The sequence below is a fragment of the Staurois parvus genome, unplaced genomic scaffold (assembly GCF_062004578.1).
Source record: "Staurois parvus isolate SC_StPar_1 unplaced genomic scaffold, SC_StPar_1.0 ptg000154l, whole genome shotgun sequence".
NCBI lineage: Eukaryota > Metazoa > Chordata > Amphibia > Anura > Ranidae > Staurois > Staurois parvus.
In genome coordinates this window covers 16752267-16776550 of record NW_028317950.1, presented here as the reverse complement: position 1 = coordinate 16776550, position 24284 = coordinate 16752267, and the positions used below count along the sequence as shown (strand labels likewise).

At 42.1% G+C, this 24284-nt stretch overlaps 1 protein-coding gene across 3 annotated transcripts in view; it reads right to left on the bottom strand.

The window, feature by feature from the left end:
- NTNG2 (netrin G2) overlaps window positions 1-24284 on the bottom strand; it is a 175627-nt gene that overhangs the window by 85060 nt on the left and 66283 nt on the right. For all 3 annotated transcript variants that reach the window (XM_089675115.1, XM_089675117.1, XM_089675116.1), the window contains exon 3: window positions 17-660. In XM_089675115.1, the coding sequence (XP_089531241.1) occupies window positions 17-660 (644 nt within the window). The remainder of the gene's footprint in view (window positions 1-16; window positions 661-24284) is intronic.

Sequence of the window (24284 nt, the reverse complement as noted above, 5' to 3'; positions counted from 1 at the left end):
TCCACCAGTCACTCACCTGGCTGTCACCTCTATGTTGGAAATGGCGTAGAAATACTTTCTCAGATTATCTCGCTGTACGTATGTCCCACCCAGGGCTGGGCGCAACAATCGGAGCCGCAGGTCGGTGAGCGTAAAAAAGTCCTTTAAACCTTTGGCGCTCTCCATCCGAGTGTAAAAGTTCTCCATCTTTCGCAGATCTGGGCCAGCAAAGATGGCAAAACGTTCTCGAACCTCAAAGAGCACGTTTTTCTCTTTTTTGGAGCCCGCCCAGCGGGAGTACTCCTCTGTGCACAGCACACGGGTGACGTTACTCGCTATGAGATTCACCACCTTCTTAGGGGTCATACCAAATGCTTCAATACAATCATCAGCGTAGTATTGGTAAGGGTGCCAAGTTCTGCCATAGTCTAATGATTTCTCTAGCATCATGGCGGTGGGCCGTCCATACTCAAAGGTGACTACAATGTCATCCGTTAACTCAATAGTCTTGTTCCAGGATAATGTGATGTTAGCTACCAGAGGCTCTGGGTATCTTTTCCATGTGACACTTTGCCAGTAAGTGGCCAGGCCTTCTTCGTCTTTGTCCACCATGAGACTAGGTGGGTGGGCAAGGTCAGGCGTGGAGGCATCGCACTCATCGCTGCAGAGGTACGGGTTCTCCTGTTGAAAAGAAGACAAAGGTTTTTGGTTTTGCACCTAGCTACATGACAAATTCAGCTCTGCAAAGCTCAGCGCTTTAATCAGGTCTATTTTTTTATTCATCTTTAAATTTTTTTACTGATATATTTGAGATATATATATATATATATATAGTATATATATATATATATATATATATTTTTTTAAGCTGAACACCAGCCAGCTGTTATAAATAATGTTCTGGAACCACCATCCTCCGCTTTCCCGCCCCTCACATAAACCCTTAAAGCTGAACTCCAAGGAAAATACACAATTACTCCAGCAGTCATGCAACGCCTGCAATTTCTCATTGAATACAAAGCATTCTCTGATTAGATGAGGACAAGAGGCCGGATGTTTACATCACAATCTCCACCTCGTCCAATTAGAGAATTTTTAGCATTTTTATTGAAAATGCGAAGTGCACACAATAAAAAGTGCACTCTGAATGATGCACATGCAGAGCGAGCAACCCTCTGTGTTTTCTAAGTAGCATGGCAGCCATTTGGCATGGGACCTGGAAGCTGTGATCACAGTAGCAGTGGTGCCTATTATAGTGGTGCCTATTATGGTGATTTCCAGCTTCCACTGGGATCTTCCAGGAATGACACATACATGCTTACATTGTGGTCCAAGCTGGACCAATGGAACTATGCAAAAATATGCATACCTGAAATAAAGCTTTAATTAAGGCAATGTGTAGTGTTTTTGCACAGTTTTTTAACTGTACCAAAATTAATGACTAATAAAGTGCAGCTTTTAAATGGATTGACATTAGAGCAGCCATTCCCAACCAGGGTTCCATGGAACCTTAGGATCCCACAGAGGTTGATAGTGGTTCCTTGAGCAATGAGCAATTTCTGCCTTTCAGATAGGTAACCACTGACACCATTGATCTTTTTAGCTATCTGTAAGGGAGGTTCTTCCCAATGATCAAAGATGTAAGGAGCATTCTTCTCAGTGACCATCACACTAATGTACATGAGCTTTAGATATAAAAATTAGTAGAAGGGGTTCCCTGAGAATGTAAAGTTATTTCAAGGGTTCAGCCATGTTAAAAAGGATGAAAAAGGTTGCACTAGAGTGTTGATCTTACATTAACGACTAATAAAATGCAGCTTTTAAATGGTCTGAAACTAGAGTAGCCATTCCTAACCAGGGTTCCATGGAACCCTAGGGTCCCACAAAGGTTGCTAGCGGTTCCTTGAGCAATGGGTAATTTCTACCTTTCAGATAAGTAACCACTGACACCAGTGATCTTTTTTAGCTAATTGTAAGGGAGATTCTTCCCAATGATCTCAAATACTGTATAAGAAGCATTCTTCTCAGTAACATCACACTAATGTACGTGATCTAGATATAAAAATGATTAGATGGGGATCTATATATAAAAATGATTAGAAGGCCAGAATGTTATTTCAAGGATTCCTCCATGTTAAAAGGGATGAAAACGTTTGCATTAAAGTGTTGATCATATAGACTTTCTTCAAAACATGCTAGTTGTCTGGCTGTCATGCTGATCCTTTTGGAGTGTATCTATGAGCATTTGTGCCAATTATGCCAAACAGTGATGTTGAGGTTGGCTACTGATGTTGGAAAGGATGACTTGGCCTGAAATGGGCATTCAAACTAATCCCAAAGGTTTTTGGTTGGGATGAGGATACGGCTCTGTGCAGGTTGAGTCCCTCCACCTCAAACTCATCAAACCATGTCTTTGTGGTCTTGGATTTGTGCACAGTTGTGCTAGATCAGAAACGATTCTTCCTAAAACTACTACAAGGATAGCCATGCACAGTTCTCTAAAATGTCTTGCTGTAGCATTAACAATACCCTTCATCTGAAAGACCGAATTTGAATACATACTTTTGGCTATATCGGTATGTGTGATGGTCAGGGTCCTCAAACATTTGCCGTAGGGTCTACCATTCTAGGGAATCAATATAGATTGCTTATTTTGCAGGTCAGTCTAGTTTCATTCTATGGGAAATTAGGAATGCCAAATTTCACAAATCTGGTGTGATGAGTAAACAGAGAAAGCCAACTGCTCTAACTAAATAAATCAACCTTAGACTAATATATGTAGGAAATTGGAATTGGATTGACAGGAGGGGAGGGATATCATTAAAGCCAGAAAATATTTGTTGCACATGAGAAAACATTGGAAATGGAAAAAGCACATAAATATAGGGCTTTAAACTAAATATGTCATGCTTGTTATTTATAAGGAGCCACAACACCTTAAAAAAAGAAGATGTAAGAAGAACACAGTGCTATCAAAATCTATCCCTGGACCATTTATTCTAACTTGCTGGTTTGATCTGAATTCACTTTCAATATCCTGTAATTACATTAAAGGACACAGCGGGCAGAATGTTCTCTGCAGTCAAGAAAAACACTGAAAATGCAATCTGAAATGTCTTAAAGCAGACCCAGGACGCGTAGGGCAGCTCATCCTATTCCTTTCCCCAGGCCCTAGCAAATTTGCAGAAATTTTTATTTTTTGGAGTACTTTTTTTTTTTGGCAGGTACCTTCTCTAACTTCATCAATCCTTGCAAAGGAGAGGATGAAGTCAATCTAATCCGTCCATCCTACCCGCAGCCTCCAGGAACACATCATACATTCCAGGAGGCTCTTCATTCCCCGTAGGCTCTAACACATTTGCAGGATTTTAGTTTTTTGGGAGTGGGTACTTTTTTTTTTTACATATACCCACTTCAAATTACTCACTCCTCACTTAGGTGACAGTGACGTCAGTCTCCTAGGATACATTGCACATCCTAGGAGACTCTAGTACCAGTCTTACTGTACAGCTGTGCCTCAAAAATACATCATGAAGTTACAAACAGCTGCCAAAAAACGGTAGCACCAGAAAGCCGAAGCCTGGAGGAGAATCGGCTACAAGGAGGATAGGGCTGTACTCCATTGGGCTTGTGGTGTCTCTTAACAGGAGGCTGACCCAATGGTTTTAATATTTCTAACTTAATGTGACCTATCTCTAAGTTTAGGACAGCACAACTTGTAGCACAAAGTGGAATATGCTTCTCAGCAGGGGATTGCATGTGGAAGGAGGACGCTACGCCCTGAAGAAGCCCTGGTCAGTGTGAGGGGCGAAACATGTAGGCGGAAGGGATCACGTCCTCCTTCCACGTGCAATCCCCTACTGAGAAGCTGGAGTGCATGCTGGCTCTCTTGACCCGCTGTGTGCATATTGCCTTTTGTGCTGCAAGTTGTGCTGTCTCATCGCTACCTGGGACTGCATGGAAGTCCGGTTCACTTTGTCAGCATGGATGTCCTGAGATCCACATGGTAAGACTGTTCCATTTACCTACTGCATTGAGTGATGGATTTCTCTTACTGACTATGGACCTGTCAAGTGCCGATTATATGTCCTTCCTGAAGCTCTGTTTATGGTGATGTGAACACAGGAGGACTTGGGCATATCTTACACGGAGTTACATGTGAACTTTCATTGGCACCTTGTTGCTTCATTGCCTTCCTCTAATAATTTTGCGGAGTTGACACCATTGCTGGTTATCATTCTGGTCTTTAGCACACATTCAGCAGGGTCTATAGGGAGTTTCCACCAGCACAGTGAAGGAGGACAGGGAGAGGTGTGGAGGGCTGGCCTATGTCACCCGGATCCCTCCACTTCTAGGAGGGTAGGGGTGGATTGTAGGAGGGAGGGGGGGTCTCTCTTTGGGGGTTTGGGGTGACCTAGGGAGGGTGGGGATGGAGTGCTGGGGTGGGATCTCAATTGGAGGGGCTCTGGTGTTCTGGGGGGGGGGCTGTTTGGGTGTGGGTTGTGAGTGGGGAGGGGATGGATGGGTTTATGCACTGAACTGTTCATTATGTCCTACAATAAATATATTCTGTTCATTAGCCATTAAGGTACTTTGTCCTTTATTGTGAGGGGTTTTTACATTATGGCATAAACCTGCAGGGGGCCCTAATTTTTTTTGCTATTCAGCATTCCAGCAAGGGGGAGGGGGCCCACATTTGAAAAGCAGACCTTGCTTTTCAGGTGCAAGGTCTGTGTTAACACATTGTTGAATTGGAAATGTATGGCATAACAATGTATAATCTATGTGCTTTGGAATTCATTACCAATTATTCTCAAACACAGCCCAACCACTGACATAACTATAGCCATAGCAGCCCTTGCAGCTGCTATGGGGCTTGAGGATGGGAAGGGGGCCCCACTAGGGAAATTGTCTAATGTCGCCAATACCAGATAAACTGGCATCTAATGCACAGAACCATGCTTTTTAGGATCATGCTTTTGCTAGTCACATATCTTCTTTGCATCTACCACTCAGATTTATGGCTTTCAGAGCTTTTGGTCATCCTGGTGGCACTTTTGATATTAAGCTTGTATGCTTAAGGTGTTAATGGGCTGTGTGTTTACACAGCATGAGCCTCCAGCTGTTGCGTGCAGGCAGCCAATTCATGTCCACAGGGATGCAGTGGCTGCACAGCTACAGCCACTCATCCCAATCTCACAGGTGTGCAGGTGCAGGTACTGTAAGTGGACCAGAACACACACTACTGGCCTTACACTTTTTTGTTTTTTTAAGCCAGCGGGCTGAGTGAAAAAAACAAAAAACAAAAACGGATTCCTCCATCCACTCAAACAAGGTGGGTGGAAGAATAGCCCCTCAACCAAAACCTGTTATTTTGACAGCTGCAGCCACCACTGTCAGTATATGCTGATTGATTGGAAATTTTCCAACATGTCCCTTCTACAGAAGTCCATTAAATGGTCAACTCCTGTCAAGCAGGGGAGCACATACTGATCGAAATTCAGCCAGTCCCTGCTGGACCTGTCAAATTTTGATCAGTATATGGCCAGATTAACATAGTATTCGAGAGGATGAAGGTCCCAGAGTGTCTTCTGAGCTCAAAAGTGATGATATTTAAAATGGTTATATTTTCCCTAATACATTTCTAATGTATTTCTTGCATAAAGGTAAAGATTGTACCACTACTAGTATTGCCTCCACACCTCCTTAAATACGTGCCTATCTTGATCCTATCTTGATCCAGTGTTGTGCCCATCTGCAGTGGTGCTTGCCTGTCTTCCATCTTTCAAAGGACATAGAGGCAGCAGCAGGAGCTATTGGCTCCTGCTGCTGCCAATCAAATTCTGTGAGAAGGCAATGAGGGGGGGGGGCAAGCTGTGCTGTGTGTGTCTATGAATGCACACAGCCTGGCTTGGGAGCGAGCCCACACATCTGCCCCCATAGCAAGCAACTTGTTATGGAAGCAGACACACAAGAAGAGTGGACGGCGCCAGCAGTGGAACCCCAGCAGAGGAGGTTTGGGGCCACTTTGGACAATACCATTGCACAGAGCAAGTAAGTATAACATGTTTATTATTTTATTTAAAAATTAATCTTTACAACTGCTTCATTGTTTTTAATTCTGAAAAAAGCCATAGATTAAATAAGTTTGTATTAGGTTTATAGAGTAGATGTGCATAGGAGCACTGAGAATTATGTAAAATGTATATCAAGTTGAAATAATTTCGGCTTGGGACCACAAATGCTGTGGTGGATCATGGCTCTGTACATGACTCCTAGTGCTTTGGACCTGGAGCCGTTTCTTAGGACCGCCTGATCAAATCCAGATATCAGAAGGGTAACGGTAGGGCCTACTGAACACAAGCTATCAGCTTGTGCTGATGACATTATGTTTAACCTTACAGACCCACTTGTCTTGTTGCTTAACCTGACGCGGGAACCTCAGCTCTCTGGTAGAATATCTAATTTCAAGATCAATTGTGCTAAGTCTGAGGTTTTACCTATTACTCTACTTAAGATGCTAGCCTCTGCTTTATGTTAGGCCTTCCCTTTTACCTGGGCTAAGTCCTCCCCGAAATACTTGGGGGTCCAGCTTACTGATCGCTTTAAGACACTGTACTCTAGCAATTATCCTACTCTTTTAAATGTCATGCGTAAAGGCTGGGTCCTGTTAATATTATTAAAATGAATGTCCTTCCTTTACTACTCTTTCATATGCAAATGCTGCCTGTGCCCTTACCCAAAAACTTCTTTGCTCAGCTCCAAAACATGCTCATTGGCTTTGCGTGGAATGGGTGGAAACAACGACTAGTGATGACAGTGCTACAATGGTCTAAAAAGGTGGGGGGGTGTGGGACTTCTCGACATTCAGTGGTACTACAGGGCTATTGTCCTCCAGCGGATTTCAAATTGGCATTTTCATGCCTACACCAAACTATGGTCTCCTTGGAGAAATGTTTGGTGGGATGTAATTTATCTTATGTCCCATGGCTGCCCCGTGAGTACAGAGGACTGTCAGCGATCACGTCTCCATTAACAACTCATGCCTTGTGGGTTTGGAACCGAGTTAACCAAATTTTCTCTCTGGCCCCCTCTGTTTCCCCACTGGCTCCATTGGGAGGTTTCCTGTGGTTCCCCCTGGGGAATGAATGGCCTTTTTTGGATCATGGGCTATAAATGGTAACCCTAGCTGTCCTAAGTTCTTAGAGGGCGGTAGATTACTTCCACAAGAGACCCTTAGAGATAATTTTGGAAGCTTTTCAATGGATTTCTGGTGCTATAACCAGCTACACCACTTCATTGCTTTTCATGACTGCTCTATCAGGATGGTGTCTACCCTCACCACGTTTGAGCATCTGTTTATAGTAAAGGAGTCCTTACCCCACCTGGTATCGGAACTCTACAGACTGCTGAGTTTGGTTTCTGTCACTGTGAAACCTGCTTTTTGTCCAGGAGTGGGAATGTGACCTTGGATTGGAGTTCTCAACAGAAAAACTTGCACACCTTTATCAACTGACATATTTCAGTTCCATTGACTCCAAGACTCAGGAAACTAATTATAAGTTGCTGACACACTGGTATTATGTGCCTACAGCCTTGTCACATATTTACCCTTCAGTCTCAGATCTTTGCTGGGGGGCTTTGACGAGCGTGGTAAGTTCCTTCACCTGTGTGTCCCTTGATTCTCCCCTTCTGCACTGACATTGAAGCCCAGATAAAAGATGTTCTTGATGTAGATGTTCCGTTGTCTCCGGTTCACTTCCTGCTCCTCCCGCTTAGCCATTATAAGCTATTCTCCTTACCGCACCTCTTAAATGCAGCCAAGAGATTAATACATTTATATTGAAAATGGGCTCATGTCCCCAGCAGGGAGGATTGGATTAGGAAAGTGAACGAGATCATGGGAGCTGATTACTGGGTGGCAACGTGCATGGCCAAACTAGATCATTTTACGAGTATCTGGGTGACATGGCAAGATTGCACATCTAACCTTGACCAGGTCATGTCTAGCTTGGATGTTGCCCATTGCCTGCTTCTGGTGCCCTTTTATTTCTTTTTTTGGTGCGACCTTGGAGTCAACACTACCCCTTTTCTCTTTCAGCAGTACAGGTCAGTGGGTCAGTGTGGGCGAGTATGGTTCTTGTTATATTATATAGGCATCTGCCTGTTAATGAGATATGTTACAGCCCCCCCCCCCTTTTTCTTATTTAACTTTTTTTTTTTTGCTTTTGGGGTTTTATTTTCTTATTTCCTCAGCACTTCTTTTAATCTTGGGGTCTACAGTTTTAGTGCCTTATGCCCCTACAAGGTTGCAGTGCCCCGTGCTGGAAGGCGATCCCATTTTCCAGCAGACAGGCCCCTTTGTTATTTTAGTGCAAGTTCCTGCACTTTTGGGTACCCTAGTTCACTGTTACTATTGCAGTATTTTGTGACTCTTTGATTGTCTTAAGACTTTACATAGTGAATGGTGTTGCCTTGTTGCCGATTCTGAAGACTGCAATGCTTTGTTTGCAACTATTATTGTATTTTGTATGTTTCATCTTTGTATGAAAGATTGCATAAAAAATTTGAAATAATACATTTTAAAATTAAATGTTTTTGTTACTGATTACTAAATCCTACTGTTCAGAACTCCCTGACTGTTGTGTTAAAAGGAGAAGGTGGGCTTAGAATTTACACCGAAGCTCTAATAGTTTATATTTAAGGATCAGTTGACAAAGACCAATTGATCCTGAAAATGCTGGTGAGCTACTGTAGCTAAATGGAGAGAAAGGGTTAAGGTTAGGTTCATACTGGCAACAGTTTCACTGAATAGGGAACTGTGGTGGATCATTTTTCTGGAGGCGGTAGAGTAGTGGTTTCCAGATGATCATGCATTGATACCTCCTGAATGCCTGATTTTTTACTGAATGGTAGTTTTGCTTGGAACTAAAGCATGACAACCACACGTCAAGCATTTGGCTCCCAGTTGTGGCACAATCCCACTGACTTCAGTGGGTGAGTCTGACAGGTGGTGCTGCTAGCGCTTAGGCAGAACCCATGTCTGTGAATTAATAAAGGCAAAAGTGTTGTTCCAGCTGTACCACATTAGGATACAGTGCTCGGGTTTGATGCTGATCACAATTACTGATAAGATCAGGTTCATTAGGACACAAGTCTGAACCTATATCCCACCAGAAACCTGTCAAAGCAAACAGAAAATCATAGGTGGGAAATGCATTCCCCGTCACACAGCCGCATGTATACAAATACCTTTATAGCCTACCCTGTGAAAGGAAAATGCTTATACTTATCTATTCTCAGGGTGCTCAGGTCTGGTCATGTGATCTCTCCAGCAGCCAGCTTCAGGGGGGAGTAGAGTGCAATGGATAGAATTCCTGGGTGATGATGTCAAGAAGATGGTCAGGTTATGTGTAGGGGATTGCATGAAGCATGTACATGGGCGTATGCTTGGAATGCAGGCCATCTGCTTTCAGAACATATATCCATGTGGGTGCGTTACACAACTCCCGGCGCATAACTGTGTAGACCCACATCTTATAATTGCTGCCTATGAAAGGTCCCAGGAAAGTTTTTACAGAAGCTCTGGACACTCATGGCCATGGCCCCTTCTCCTGCTTGATCTTTGAAGTGCTCTGGTGAACAGAACCAGAGGAAGGTGGGGGGTCTCACATTTGTTTGCACTTTGGATTGTAAATAATCATATAATTTTTACAGATATGTATCATATATTATATTTCACACTTGCAGTCAGCAAAGCTCATGCTCCTTACTGATTGCTTGCTCTAGGTCTGGTTCATCAGAAGGTTTGCTGGAACTCTGCAGAGATACCACTGCTTGCCACAGAGAAGAATGGTCCCACTCTGAAGCATGTTGGCAGGACACATGTTTTTCTAACCAGGCTATGGCTGATTTTTAAAGAAAATGTATCCCCATAACATGGGCTGTCTACCACCCATCCACACTAAATTAGGGCAGGGTGACTACAAAGACAAACTGTAATGCCTAGTATACACAATGAGAATGTCAGACGAATGATCATCCAGTTTTTGCATGCTAGTCTCCATAATGATAATGAAGAGGTTACTCAACTTACGAAAATTCTCGTATGACAGAATAGAATTTTGGAAGTGCTGTCATGTATTGGATTTTTAGACGACTCCTGTATTGATTAAACCAAGAAATAGTCCGATCTCGTATCACACGGGAAAAATTTTCATGCTTGTCCCTTTGTCCCTTCGGTTATTGTCACATGAACTGTCGTGATTGGATCGAAAGCTGTATACTACCAATCACATTATCGTACGATTGCTCTTCATACAAACATTTTAGTGCAATTTTCTTATCGTGGTTATGGACCTTAAGGCTTTGCACAACTTTTGTTTTAATGCACCTGGAATGTATTTAGATGGACATTCAATTGGGCTTTAAGTGTCCCCCCCAGGAAGTAAAATCTCCAAACACCTCGGGTAGAGCCTGATTTTTACAGATCCCTCACAAAACCGCACTTAACAGACTGATCCATCTAACACCACTTAGCAAGACATTTCCCCCTGTAATGAAATAAAGATCATATGTATTCTATACTACGCCTGTGACGACTCTCATGGGAACCAGACTGAAGTGTTTTTTTAAAGGATCAAAAGAAAATTCTATATTTTGATTGGAAATGATGTACAACGAGCCTTGAATACTAAATGAGCTGTGGGAAATATACATATTTGCATTCACCTGATAGGAAAATATACTCCTTTCCAGCTGGGTCCATTTTTGCTTTATATTATTTTAGTATCACCAGCAACATCCAGTGCCAGGACAAGGTCATCTAGCACACAGGATGAAGATACCAAACGGCTCCCCTCCAAAATGTATGAGCATTATGTGTCCGCAAAAATCCCCTTCTCCCCCCAAAGAAAAAATCTGCATTCTTATCCCCAAGCAATCCCCTTGAAAATTCCCTTTGTAAGCCAGAATTCCGACCAAACAAAAACTCCCCATCTTCAAGTACCCCCCCCTCGGCTGAACCCCCGACCCAGCACAAATAATTGACCCCACCATACCCCCTCTTAGCACAAATCCTCTACCACTCAAATTTCCCCTCTAACCATAAATCCTCTCCTCCCTCCAAATATCCCCCCAGCACAAATGCTCCCCCCTATATTTCCCCTCCTAGCACAAATCCTCCCAATCATCCCTACTAACGCAAATCCCCCCCAAATCCCCCTTCATAACACAAATCCCCCTCTTAGCACAACAAATCCGCCCCAAATTTCCCTTCTAAAATAAATGGTATGCCACTGGCATCTCTGAATGTCCTCTTCCAGTACAGATACCCCCCCAAACCCCCTCCTAGCACAAATACTCTCAACCTCAGCACAAATGTTTTTTACTCTGACGCTGCTGTCATTAGTCCTGCCAGCTTGTAAGTAGGAACTCTCCGTGTAGCTGCCCCCCACCTCACATGATACCACTGCGCCCAGGGCAGCTACCCCTCCTGCCCACCCCTTCTTCTGGCCTTGGCAAAATCTATTATCCTATTTACTCTGATGGCAATATGTATGCTTTTCAGTATTCTCGCTGAATGATAGCATTAAATTGGAGCGTTGAAAACATCGGCCAGGTTGTAAACTCCGCCCTCTGTAGTCCTCAGGGTGAACAGTATAGTATATTTGAGCAAGAGGAAGAGAGTCTAATCAGAAGCACTGTGAACACCCTGCTGACTCAGACCACAATGCATTATTCAAGACTTTACTGCAATGTTTCTATTGCTCAAATTCTCACATTTTGCTTACTACCCAGCTAAACCATCATTCAAATTCTATTATCTTTTCTTCCTAATCTACAAAGTACTTTTTGTTGTACTGTGAGAATGTGGAGGCTACCATTGCTTCTGAAATGCCATTTGCCTGGAGGTTTCTGACTTCAGTACTTTCCAACAATGACCTGGGACCAGCAAGCAGATCACAAAAGTCGAAGTGAAGGTAGTGGTTTAGAAAGTACTGAAGCCTTTGGATTCACAAAGAAATAAAAAGAAGGACAAAGGTCAGCAAACACAGGCTCTATTTGTCCTTCTGTAAAGGGTCCTTTTAAAACAGAAAATTAAAATCTTTCACTTAGGTCACGCTTATTTCATATATTAAACACAACAGATGATCTACTGAGTCATGTGCTTACGTACAAAGCTGTCATCTGTCAAACTACCTCAAATAAACCACAAGTCTTATACACTCAAAAGCATGGCTGCTTTCCATGTACTGGGCTCTGATTTCTAAAGGGGGCCCTCAGCAGTCACACAGGCTGTCGCTAATCTAACTAAACCTACATAAAAAAAATTAAAATAATGAAGAATTCATGTCACTGCCTGCAGATATATCTCTATAAAGTTTACTTCCAAGTTTCATTTGCCCCCAATGCCTCCATAATGCCATGAAATAGGATGGGAAGCAATGCCTAGGTGATATGGATCCCAAAAATGGTTTTGTTTCCACCAAAATAGTGTGGAAATGATGAGGTGCAGTGTTTTGGCACTGTGTTGGTAGTTCTCACATATGGAAAGGATTCTAGTGCTGCCTTGAACTGAACCTTGTAGTTCATAGATTTCACAGTCTTTATCAAATCCTACATAGGTCTGCCAATTTGCATCTCATTGTGATGCCAACATCCACTACTCAAGCCCTGAGAAGGGGGAGGCTTTTCCCCTGAAACACATTGCCTGTATTTGATGCTCTTAACCAATAAACAATTCAAAATGACCTCTGAGCAATGTGAACTTTTATACTAGGTGCTCCTCAATACACCCCCCCCCCCGAGTTTGAAGTGAAACTGGAGGAAAAAGTGAAAAAAGGAGCACCACACCAGGAGAGTTGAAGTCCAGAAAAAGGTTCAAGCAAAAATCCTTATGTTGTTCCAACATGTTTCACAGGTTTCAAAGGACTCCTGCAATCAGGGCTTGATCTAAAAGTAAAACATCAAGTGATGAAGTATAGCAAGCTACAACAACCAGCTGCTGACTAGTGTAGATGTTTTTTTATTTTTTAGATGATATTTATAATTATGCCCGGAGCAAAGAAGGAAAGACATAGATGTAGGACCTATATACCTGGGTTAAAAAAGGGTTTTGCATAGGAGGGGTTTTAGAAGTTAAAAGAAAACATGGAGTCAGGGGTACTTGCGTGATTGGTGGGTCAAACAGAACATTAGGAACTTCAGGGTAGGCTTTGTAAGAAGGTAAAAGTAGGTCTTCAGTTGGAAGACAGCTGGTGTTAGCATGGTATTCTGCTGTGGACTGTTACAGGGTTTTTAGTTTAGATAGTCATAGCAGCTGGTGGGGGTATAAAGTCCTTGAAAGTGGTCATTTTGGTCAAATGTAAATTGGTGGGGACCTGTCTTAGATATGGTCCCCTTTATTTTGTATGGTTCAGTGACAGTGAACTGGGGTCATTCGTGGTTGTATCTGCAGTTACTGCTACAAGTGTCTCGGGGTCAGTGTTGTGCGGCTGGAGGTCTACCTTATGAGTAATCAGTTAATTAAAAATGCCTACAAGAACCTTGGGGCTTTATTCTTATTGCATTGAACATTAATCTGTTATTTATACATTTTGATAATAAAAGGCTGCTATGGTCATTACACTGCAATTTGTGTCTTTGTGTGGGATACTTATATAGTATATTGATGAATGGTGGTCAACCAGTGTGGGAGATAAATCATCTTTAATACCTTAGTTGTGAGTTTTAGTATGAAAATATATGAAAACATTGTGCATACATGACAGTATGCAGTACACTTACCACATCAGTCATTCATGTTACATGCACAACAAGAAATTAATAAAGAACTACACAGGCTTATGTACTTCATTTAGTGGTGAGTAATTTCAATAGTCATGGTGGTAACATTACATTTACATTGGTAAAGATAAAGCCATATATAGTAGTGAGTACAGTAGTGACTACAACAGTGTAGTCTCTCTGTATTTCCATTTGTGGGTTATGTTGTAGGAAGAGACCCCAATTTTTGTTAAACGTCTAGATAGTGTAAGTGGGGTGATAAAATGGAAGGGCCACATTTATAAAATTCTTCTATTCAGTTTGCAATGAGGAACATAGCCAGGTGAGTAGAATGAGATTTTTTTTGCATAAAAAATACAAGTCTTCAGTAATTGTTTGGCATATGAGGCAATTTGTAGTTCCTTCATGAGCCCCAGCAGATACACCTTGGGGCACTAGAGACTCTGTTTCATTTAAAAGACTAAGGCTGCATGCACACTAGCAGCCTAAAAATTGCTAAAGAAAACCTGATAAAAACGCTAATAGCGTTTTGATATGAAACGGGCGGCCGCTGGCATCCTTGATATCCAGGGAATAGCATCAACATGGGGACAAGGTGCTTTTGGGGGGGAGCCCTCCCTGCCCCAAAGCACACCCCCACGTTGAGGCTGCATGGTTGGATAAGGCTCTGGTATGGATTTTGTGGGGGACCCTCATGCCATTTAAAAAAAAATTGGCGTGGGGTTCCCCTCAAGATCCATACCAGACCTGAAGGGCTTGGCATGGATTGGGGTGACCCCCACGCTGTTTTTTTTTCAAGTTTGAATTGCCAGCTCTTTTTTTGTTTACATTCAGCTGTCAGCGGGGAAGCCCACTGACAGGTGATGAGTCATCCGTTGCCAAGGATGTGGCGGCTGGGTTGCCGGCCTGCTCCTTAACAACCAGCTATTCATTGGTTGTTAAGGATGTCAAAGGCCTCCCACTTACAAAAAAAAATGAACACTGGACATTGGCGCTTAGCAGAAGTTAGCAGAGTCGAAGCTTTCAGTGTTTTTTCTCCAGAAAAGCACTCCCAAACATGCAAGAAAAAAAAATGTTTCTGCTCCTAAACACTGAAACGTCAAAAAAGCCTCTAGACTACAATAGTGTGCATGGACACATAGGATAACACTATTTGCTTCTGGGGGCAGAAAAAAAATCTATAAGTAGCTGCTCGGAGCTTATTTTTAAGCTGTTGTGCATGGAGCCTAAACTGTATGCAGAATGACTGTACATGGGAACAGAACCAAAATGCATGAAATAAATCAGCCTCATGACCACAGACTAGTCATTCTACTCTACATTAATGCAGGCTGTACTACATGTACTTAAGAAGCTATTCTCATCAGCAGCAGCAATTTTATATCAAATCCTGATTGGAAGGACCCTTTTAAGTCTATGTAACCTGTTGGAAAAGCATAAGGATTTTGCTTTAACCTTTCTTTTTTTTTTGTTCAATGCTTTTGTCTCAATGCTCTGTCACTTTTACTGGAAGTAAGTTGGAAAAAAAAACAGATTTACTGCACTGGCCTGTAGAGATGAGCAAAGGTATCCTCCAAACTCATTTCTACTCGAACCAGGTCATTCCTGCCCCGCAGCCTGCTTTTTTGTTTATGTGAGCTGCAGGGTGGGAATGATCCAGCTTGCAATTGCAATTGGAGTAAAAAAAGAACACATGCTTGGAGTGCAGGTAGAGATTAGTTTGGCAGATGCATCTCTGCTTTCTGAAACAACAGGTGCAAATAAAGGACTAAAAAAAAGAAACTAATGTAGACACCACATATAAGAATTTTTGTTTTATAAGGGTTTAATATGGCTTTACACTTCCTTTTCATTTTTATAATCAACCAACATTTGAAGTTCAAGTCTTGGTATTCCACTTTTAGATTAAGTCCTGATGCAGAAAGCACTTTTGAGCCCCCTAAACATACTTGTAGCACTACCCCCTCAGGGGTCGCTGAGTAATTTTTTGGTTCTCTGTCTGGCCTGACTCCACTCTGACAGCCCAACCCCTGCTGACACCAACTTAAACCTCTGGTCAGGGGGACCCTCTGACTGCAACCACAAATTAAACTCAGAGACAGTTTAGAGTGAACTGATATCTTGGTTGTATTGAGATTAAATGTAAGCACAGTAAAACAACAGAAACATTTGTGCATGAAATAATAGCTATTACTTGGAGTAATTTCAAGCAAAAAAATCAGACACAGCAAAATCTCAATCAGTTATGAGTGTCCTGTAATTCAGAATTTAGCCAGTAACCCCAGTCCTGAGATGTCTTTCCCCAGTAAGCAAGAAAAAACTACCAAGCAGAGCAGCTAGCTCTGGTTCAATTCCGAGGTTAAGAAAAAAAAAGCTCTTGGACCAAGTAGGTCACTGTCCTATTAAACTGCAGTATATTCTGCGCGCTTGATAGGGTCCAAGTTGGTGCACTTTAAGAATCCCTCTGGCAGCAAGTTCTTTAATAAGGGGTGAATACAAAGGAAAGGAGGTGCCCCTTTAAGTGGTTAGTAGTTCTGACTGTGCCCCTTTAACACACACAGGGTAAGATGTAAATTTAGGTATGGATTAAAGAACGCACAGAAGCCCTTTCTGTAGGGAATAGTTCCACTTTCAACCCCTGTGGCAAACTGCAGCAATGCAGGAACTCTTTAGTGAATGTGGGCAGACTGCAATGGATGCAATGATGTGGCTGAACTTGAGGAGAGCAAGACACAGCAGTGGGCTCCTGTGACTGGATTATGCTGAAAGTGTAGTAACCGGTAGGCCGGGTGAACCAGGCCTGAAAGTGGTTGTAAAGGCTCAAGGTTTTTTACCTTTGTGCATTCTATGCACAAAGGTAAAAAACCTTCTGTGTGCAGCAGTGCCCCCAGGCCACTCAATACTTACCTGAGCCCCATCAAGATCCATCAAGATTTATGTGCACAACAGCCTTGGCTGTCTCGGGTCTCTGCTTCCTCACTGGCTGAAACAGCATGCGGGAGCAATTGGCTCCCGCTGCTGTCAATCACAGGCAGTCAGCCAATGAGGAGAGATAGAGGTTAAGCCGTGACTCTGTGTGTTAATGGAGACATGGACCAGCAGGTGCCCCCATAGCAAGCTGCTTGCTATGGGGGCACTCGACAGAAAGGAGGAGCCAGGAGGGCCTGAGGGGGACCTGAGAAGAAGAGGATCCAGGCTGCTCTGTGCAAAACCACTACACAAAGCAGGTAGGCATAGGCATATCACTTTAACATGTGTAAGTTGTGAGCAGTGTCAGTTAAACTAGGCAGAAAGCAGCAGACTTGAATAATGTCATTGGCAACTTGAACAGCTTGAGAATGGAACTCTCTCACCCGATCCGTGGCTCCAGTCAGGTAGCTGATGGTCTCTTTGTAGATGGGGGCCCCCAGTGTTTCTGTGGTTCCTCCTTCAGAAATCACTCTGGACAGCAACACTCCGGACCACCAGCCTGTGGGGCAGCTCACCAGACTTATCAGCAACTTCTCCTTCTCCCTTCTCTTTCTCTCTGCGGCCTAGCCTAGCCCGGTCTTCTGGTGCCCCACCTTCTCCTCCACACCTGTTCTTCAGCTCTCACCCTTCACTTCCTTTCCACTGATTCCTGGGCTCCTGTATTTATTTGCCCCTGCCCATTAGCTAGCCCTTCTGGGAAATGTTGTTGAAAAGCTCCCTGTCAAACAGTGAAATCCTGCAATTCAGCCTGCGAATCCCACAAACCTTTTCAACAAACTCTGTGCAACCGGGCTGCAGGACACTGCCATCTTGTGTCCATTTAGCATCCTGCAAACAGTATTTCTGCAGGGTATTACACACATATTTTGTTTGAATGTTTTATTGGGATAAACACTTATGGCCGTCAATATTCCAGTGTGGCACTCTCATATATGCTTTTTTCCCATACACTTTATGAGACTTTAGACCCATGTGGTGACCTGCACTGCAACCTCTGGCCAGGGACGAAAGAGGCTGCTGACATCACACATCACATGACTGATATAGCAAGAACTATGGAGAAACTAGGCTATACCAGAAGTCTGACATTGGTTGAATTCAGAGCTAAAAGAGGGATACAAAGAAGGCAGGGGCAGGTTTTTTATGACAAAGCATAACACAAGTAAATTTTACATATTTCAGCTACCTGTAAAATGCAGATTTTGCTGTTAGAATATATTTTCATGCAAAGTCAGCTTTAACAGCATGGCACAGTTGTCTTAGCACTCCGTGTTTCATGAAGAATGTTGCAGGTTTGCACATTCAACTTCAAATATAGATAATTGCCTCTGCAAAAGTCACAGCTGCAGCCCAGGTGTACCAGCAAGACACCAAATTTATCACAGGTACATCTTCTGATGCCGTTCTTCTGTCCAGTGTGCTATTATTAGCAAAATCATATGAAATATCTGACATCCAGACAACAGATATTGTAGTCCACAAAGCTCTGGTTGGATCTAAACTCATAGCATGGCACATACCTTATTTTAGAAAAACTACAATTGCAGTGTAAAACTACTTTTATATATATATACAGTATATCAGAGGTTTATTTAGGAACGTATATCATATTTACTTGTTTTAAAAATTTTTTTATGTTTCTTCACTTAATTCCCAGTTTCTTGCCTAGGCAAATGATGTCATACATCCCAGGAGTCTTCTGGTGGGGAGAAAGGGTTTTCCTATCTAAGCACACCCTCCTATTTCTATAGCTGAGCTAAGGGCAGATGGATTCCAGGAAGTCAATGCTACATGAATCATGGTGATCATGGCCAGAAATGCTAGGGGGTGTTTTTTAATGTGATTTCTCAGCAAAATAAAGCATGGAGACATGAATGGATGGGGGAGTTTGCTTTGAATATTAAAAATGAATTCAGTAGTATTTTTGCATTGGTGGTGCTCAGATGTAGTGTAGTTCTGCTTTAAATATACTCAAAGATCAGTCTCTTGGCTTTCCATTTCACCATGTAGTCACAACTACTTTTATGTTTGGCAAAACACACCTTTTTGACCTACCTAAGCCAGGCTGACAGGTGCTCTTTCCTTGTCAAACCTGGCACTCCCACAGTTGCCTACCACATCTGCACTGGCCTTCACAGGAAGGATAGATAGATAGATAGATAGATAGATAGATAGATAGATAGATAGATAGATAGATAGATAGATAGATAGATAGATAATGAAGAATTGGGAGAGATAGATAGATAGATAGATAGATAGATAGATAGATAGATAGATAGATAGATAGATAGATAGATAGATAGATAGATAGATAATGAAGAATTGGGAGAGATAGATAGATAGATAGATAGATAGATAGATAGATAGATAGATAGATAGATAGATAAAGAATTGGGAGATAGATAGAAAGATAGATAGATAGATAGATAGATAGATAGATAGATAGATAGATAGATAGATAGATAATTGGGATAGATAGATAGATAGATAGATAGATAGATAGATAGATAGATAGATAGATAGATAGATAGATAATTGGGATAGATAGATAGATAGATAGATAGATAGATAGATAGATAGATAGATAGATAGATAGATAGATAGATAATTGGGATAGATAGATAGATAGATAGATAGATAGATAGATAGATAGATAGATAATTGGGATAGATAGATAGATAGATAGATAGATAGATAGATAGATAGATAGATAGATAATGAAGAATTGGGAGAGATAGATAGATAGATAGATAGATAGATAGATACAGTTGTGTCCAAAATTATTCAACCCCCAATGCTGTAAAGGGGTTTAGGGACTATAGTGTACATTTGGAATTGTATTCAGAATCAAATCCTACAAGGACGTTGTAACTACCCAAATGCAACTAAAATGACATCAATTGTTTATGTAATACAGTAGTAAATGGTTCTTATGTGGTTTCTTCATTGCCACAATTATTCAACCCCTTAAAGACTACCACTCTGAAGAACAGAGGTTCATACAGGTGCTTTCCATCAGGTATTGAAAACACCTGTGGATGTCACCGAGCAGCAATCAAGCATAATAAGCACCAATTAGGCAGCTTTAAAATGACTGTGATACTCAGCTCCTTCTAGACATTTACTGGTGTGGTTACAAACATGGTGAAGGCAAGAGAATGGTCCAGGAAGACAAGAGAAGAGGTGATTTCTCTTCACAGGAAGGGCAATGGCTATAAGAAGATTGCAAAGATGTTAAACATACCAAGAGACACCTTAGGAAGCATCATTCGCAAATTCAAGGCAAAGGGCACTGTTGAAACGCTACCTGGTCGTGGCAGAAAGAAGATGCTGACTTCGACTGCTGTGCGCTACCTGAAGCGTAGAGTGGAGAGAAGTCCCCGTGTGACTGCTGAGGAACTGAGAAAAGATTTGTCAGATGTGGGTACAGAAGTTTCAGCCCAGACAATAAGACGCACACTGCGTAATGAAGGCCTCCGTGCCAGAACTCCCAGGCGTACCCCCTTGCTGTCTCCAAAGAATAAGAAGAGTCGACTGCAGTATGCCAAAAGCCATGTGGACAAACCACAAAAGTTGTGGGATAGTGTTCTGTGGACTGATGAAACAAAATTAGAACTGTTTGGGCCCATGGATCAACGCTATGTTTGGAGGAGGAAGAACAAGGCCTATGATGAAAAGAACACCTTGCCTACTGTGAAGCATGGTGGAGGGTCAATCATGCTTTGGGGCTGTTTTGCTTCTGCAGGTACAGGGAAGCTTCAGCGTGTGCAAGGTACCATGAATTCTCTTCAGTACCAGGAGATATTGGATGGAAACGTGATGCAGTCCGTCACACACCTGAGGCTTGGGAGACGTTGGACCTTTCAACAGGACAATGATCCCAAGCATACCTCCAAGTCCACTAGAGCATGGTTGCAGAGGAAAGGCTGGAACATTTTGGAGTGGCCATCGCAGTCACCAGACTTAAATCCGATTGAGAACCTCTGGTGGGACTTAAAGAAAGCAGTTGCAGTGCGCAAGCCTAAGAATGTGACTGAACTGGAGGCCTTTGCCCATGAAGAATGGGCGAAGATACCCGTAGATCGCTGCAAGACACTTGTGTCAAGCTATGCTTCACGTTTAAAAGCTGTTATAACTGTAAAAGGATGCTGTACTAAGTACTAAGATTGAATGTCACTTGGGGGTTGAATAAAACTGATAATGCTGTGAGCACAGAAAAGACATTTGTGGTTATTTCATTATAACTGTTATGTTATATTTGTCTGACCTACAAGTGCCTCTTTAATGTAAATGTAAGCAAGATGACTGAATGATCAAAAGCAATGTCAAACTGGCCAAAACACTCAATTTCAGTGGGGGTTGAATAATTTTGGACACAACTGTAGATAGATAGATAGATAGATAGATAATGAAGAATTGGGAGAGATAGATAGATAGATAGATAGATAGATAGATAGATAGATAGATAGATAGATAGATAGATAGATAATGAAGAATTGGGAGAGATAGATAGATAGATAGATAGATAGATAGATAGATAGATAAAGAATTGGGAGATAGATAGAAAGATAGATAGATAGATAGATAGATAGATAGATAGATAGATAGATAATTGGGATAGATAGATAGATAGATAGATAGATAGATAGATAGATAGATAGATAGATAGATAGATAGATAGATAGATAATTGGGATAGATAGATAGATAGATAGATAGATAGATAGATAGATAGATAGATAGATAGATAATGAAGAATTGGGAGAGATAGATAGATAGATAGATAGATAGATAGATAGATAGATAGATAGATAGATAATGAAGAATTGGGAGAGATAGATAGATAGATAGATAGATAGATAGATAGATAGATAGATAGATAGATAGATAGATAATGAAGAATTGGGAGAGATAGATAGATAGATAGATAGATAGATAGATAGATAATGAAGAATTGGGAGAGATAGATAGATAGATAGATAGATAGATAGATAGATAGATAGATAGATAATAAAGAATTAGGAGATAGATAGAAAGATAGATAGATAGATAGATAGATAGATAGATAGATAGATAATTGGGATAGATAGATAGATAGATAGATAGATAGATAGATAGATAGATAGATAGATAATTGGGATAGATAGATACATAGATAGATAGATAGATAATGAAGAATTGGGAGAGATAGATAGATAGATAGATAGATAGATAGATAGATAGATAGATAGATAGATAATGAAGAATTGGGAGAGATAGATAGATAGATAGATAGATAGATAGATAGATAGATAGATAGATAGATAGATAAAAAAGAATTGGGAGATAGATAGAAAGATAGAGAGATAGATAGATAGATAGATAGATAGATAATTGGGATAGATAGATAGATAGATAGATAGATAGATAGATAGATAGATAATTGGGATAGATAGATAGATAGGTAGATAATGAAGAATTGGGAGGGAGGGAGGGAGAGAGAGGGGGGGGGGAGAGAGAGAGAGAGAGGGGGAGGGAGGAGAGAGAGAGAGAGAGAGAGAGAGAGAGAGAGAGAGAGAGAGAGAGAGAGAGAGAGAGAGAGAGAGAGAGAGAGAGATCTGGGAGGTCCCTTTATACAGCAGGGAGGGATCATTGCTCCCTCCCTGCTAGAATTGACAGAGCACATGGAGCAAATCAGAGAAAATAAATGATTGGCTTCAGCTGCAGAATGGAATTATGCCCACTCAGAGCAACAAGGAGGAAGGACTCTGAATGGCTGCTGCCACAGCTGAATCTGGGGCCAGCCCGGTGCTTGGACAGAATGAGTCCAGGGACAGAACTTGCAGCAGGAATGAGCCCAGGGCTAATGGTCAAGGTGGAAATCGGTGGTCCTGGGAATGTGCAGAGCCCAGATAGAGTGTTTTCTGTGAATTGTGCTTACCTGAAGCTCAGAGAAGAGCAGATTAAGCTGTAGATTGATGGCTGCACATGTGGCTGCTGTGTGCTGTTCCAGTACTGCTGTGAATGCCAAGAGTTTGGAGCTGAGAGAGACTGTCTGCAGAAGACTACTGTGACAGAGAAACATAGGGCACAGTCACAAGAGGCGAGTTCTGTGAATAACCAGGAGGGGCAGGCCCGGAAGAGAGGTCAGGTCCAGAGACTTGAGAACTGCCTTTCACCTGAGCCCATTCAGTTGCTGCCATCGCAGAGGCCTTCATCCAGTTGGAAATTCTGTGATGGTTTTTACTACTATTCACTACTGTTAGGAGTTCTGCCAAAGGGGACTGTGTTGTTTACTTACTCTGTAAATTACAAAAGCTCCCATTGGAAAGTGAGTGTTCCACCAAGTGTTGGCCAGCAGGAGAGTAGCTAATCCTTCACTGGCCAGTGGCTTAAGTAGAACAATAGACAGGCCAATCTCCTGAAGGGTCAATTGTCTACTGAGCGGTTGTTGTTAACTGAAATTGCCTGTGCCAGTATTCATAATAAGTTATCATTATTATTTGCCTTGCATTTGTCTAAGTCCCCTTTCACACAAGTATTCTGATCAGGTCTGTAAGCAGGTTAGAACTAGCTAGTTAGGTGCTGCCCCAGACGGGAAGGCTGGGGTTAGCTTACTTCCTGGGGATTTTTTAGGATGAGATCTTTGGGTCCAACCCTCTGCTCCTTTTGTATTTAAAAAGGGACAATAGGCTGGGGCTGGGGGCTACCCCCTGTTGGAGTCCAAGAGCCTTGCTGCTGGTCCATCAGCTGAGATCTGTGAGGGGTACAGCCACTTTGGAGTCTGAAAGATGTGAGAGCCATCCAACCTGGAGTTTACCCAGAAGATACCAGCCACTGAGGAATGCCACTAATGAACCTTTATTCACATGGACTCTACCTTTGAAAGCATGCTGGGGCAGCACATAGTCTGATTAGGAGTAAGGACTAGAGACTTAGGGGTAATGACTGTTTTATTGAAATTCTGTTAGACTGCCCTGTCCTCTTTTGTACTGTGCATGATTTTCTACAGTAAAATGTTGAAATGTTACCTTTTGCCTGGTCTAAAGACTTGAAAAGAGTGCATTGCAAGTAACTGGCAAAATTCAACACTTAGTCTACAGCTTGGGTCACTAGTACACTATATTGCCAAAAGTATTGGGACGCCTGCCTTTACACACGCATGAACTTTAGTGGCATCCCAGTCTTAGTCCGTAGGGTTCAATATTGAGGTGGCCCCGCCCTTTTTAGCTGTAACAGCTTCAACTCTTCTGGGAAGGCTGTCCACAAGGTTTAGGAGTGTGTCTATGGGACTGTTTAACCATTTTTCCAGAAGTGCATTTGTGAGGTCAAGCACTGATGACGACGAGAAGGCCTGGCTCACAGTCTCTGCCCTAATTCATCCCAAAGGTATTCTATTGGGTTGAGGTCGGGACTCTATGCCGGCCAGTCAGGTTCCTCCACCCCAAACTCACTCATCCATGTCTTTATGGAGCTTGCTTTGTGCACTGGTGTGCAGTCATGAACAGGAAGGAGCCATCCCAAAACTGTTCCCACTTGGAAGCATGAAATTTTCCAAAATGTCTTGGT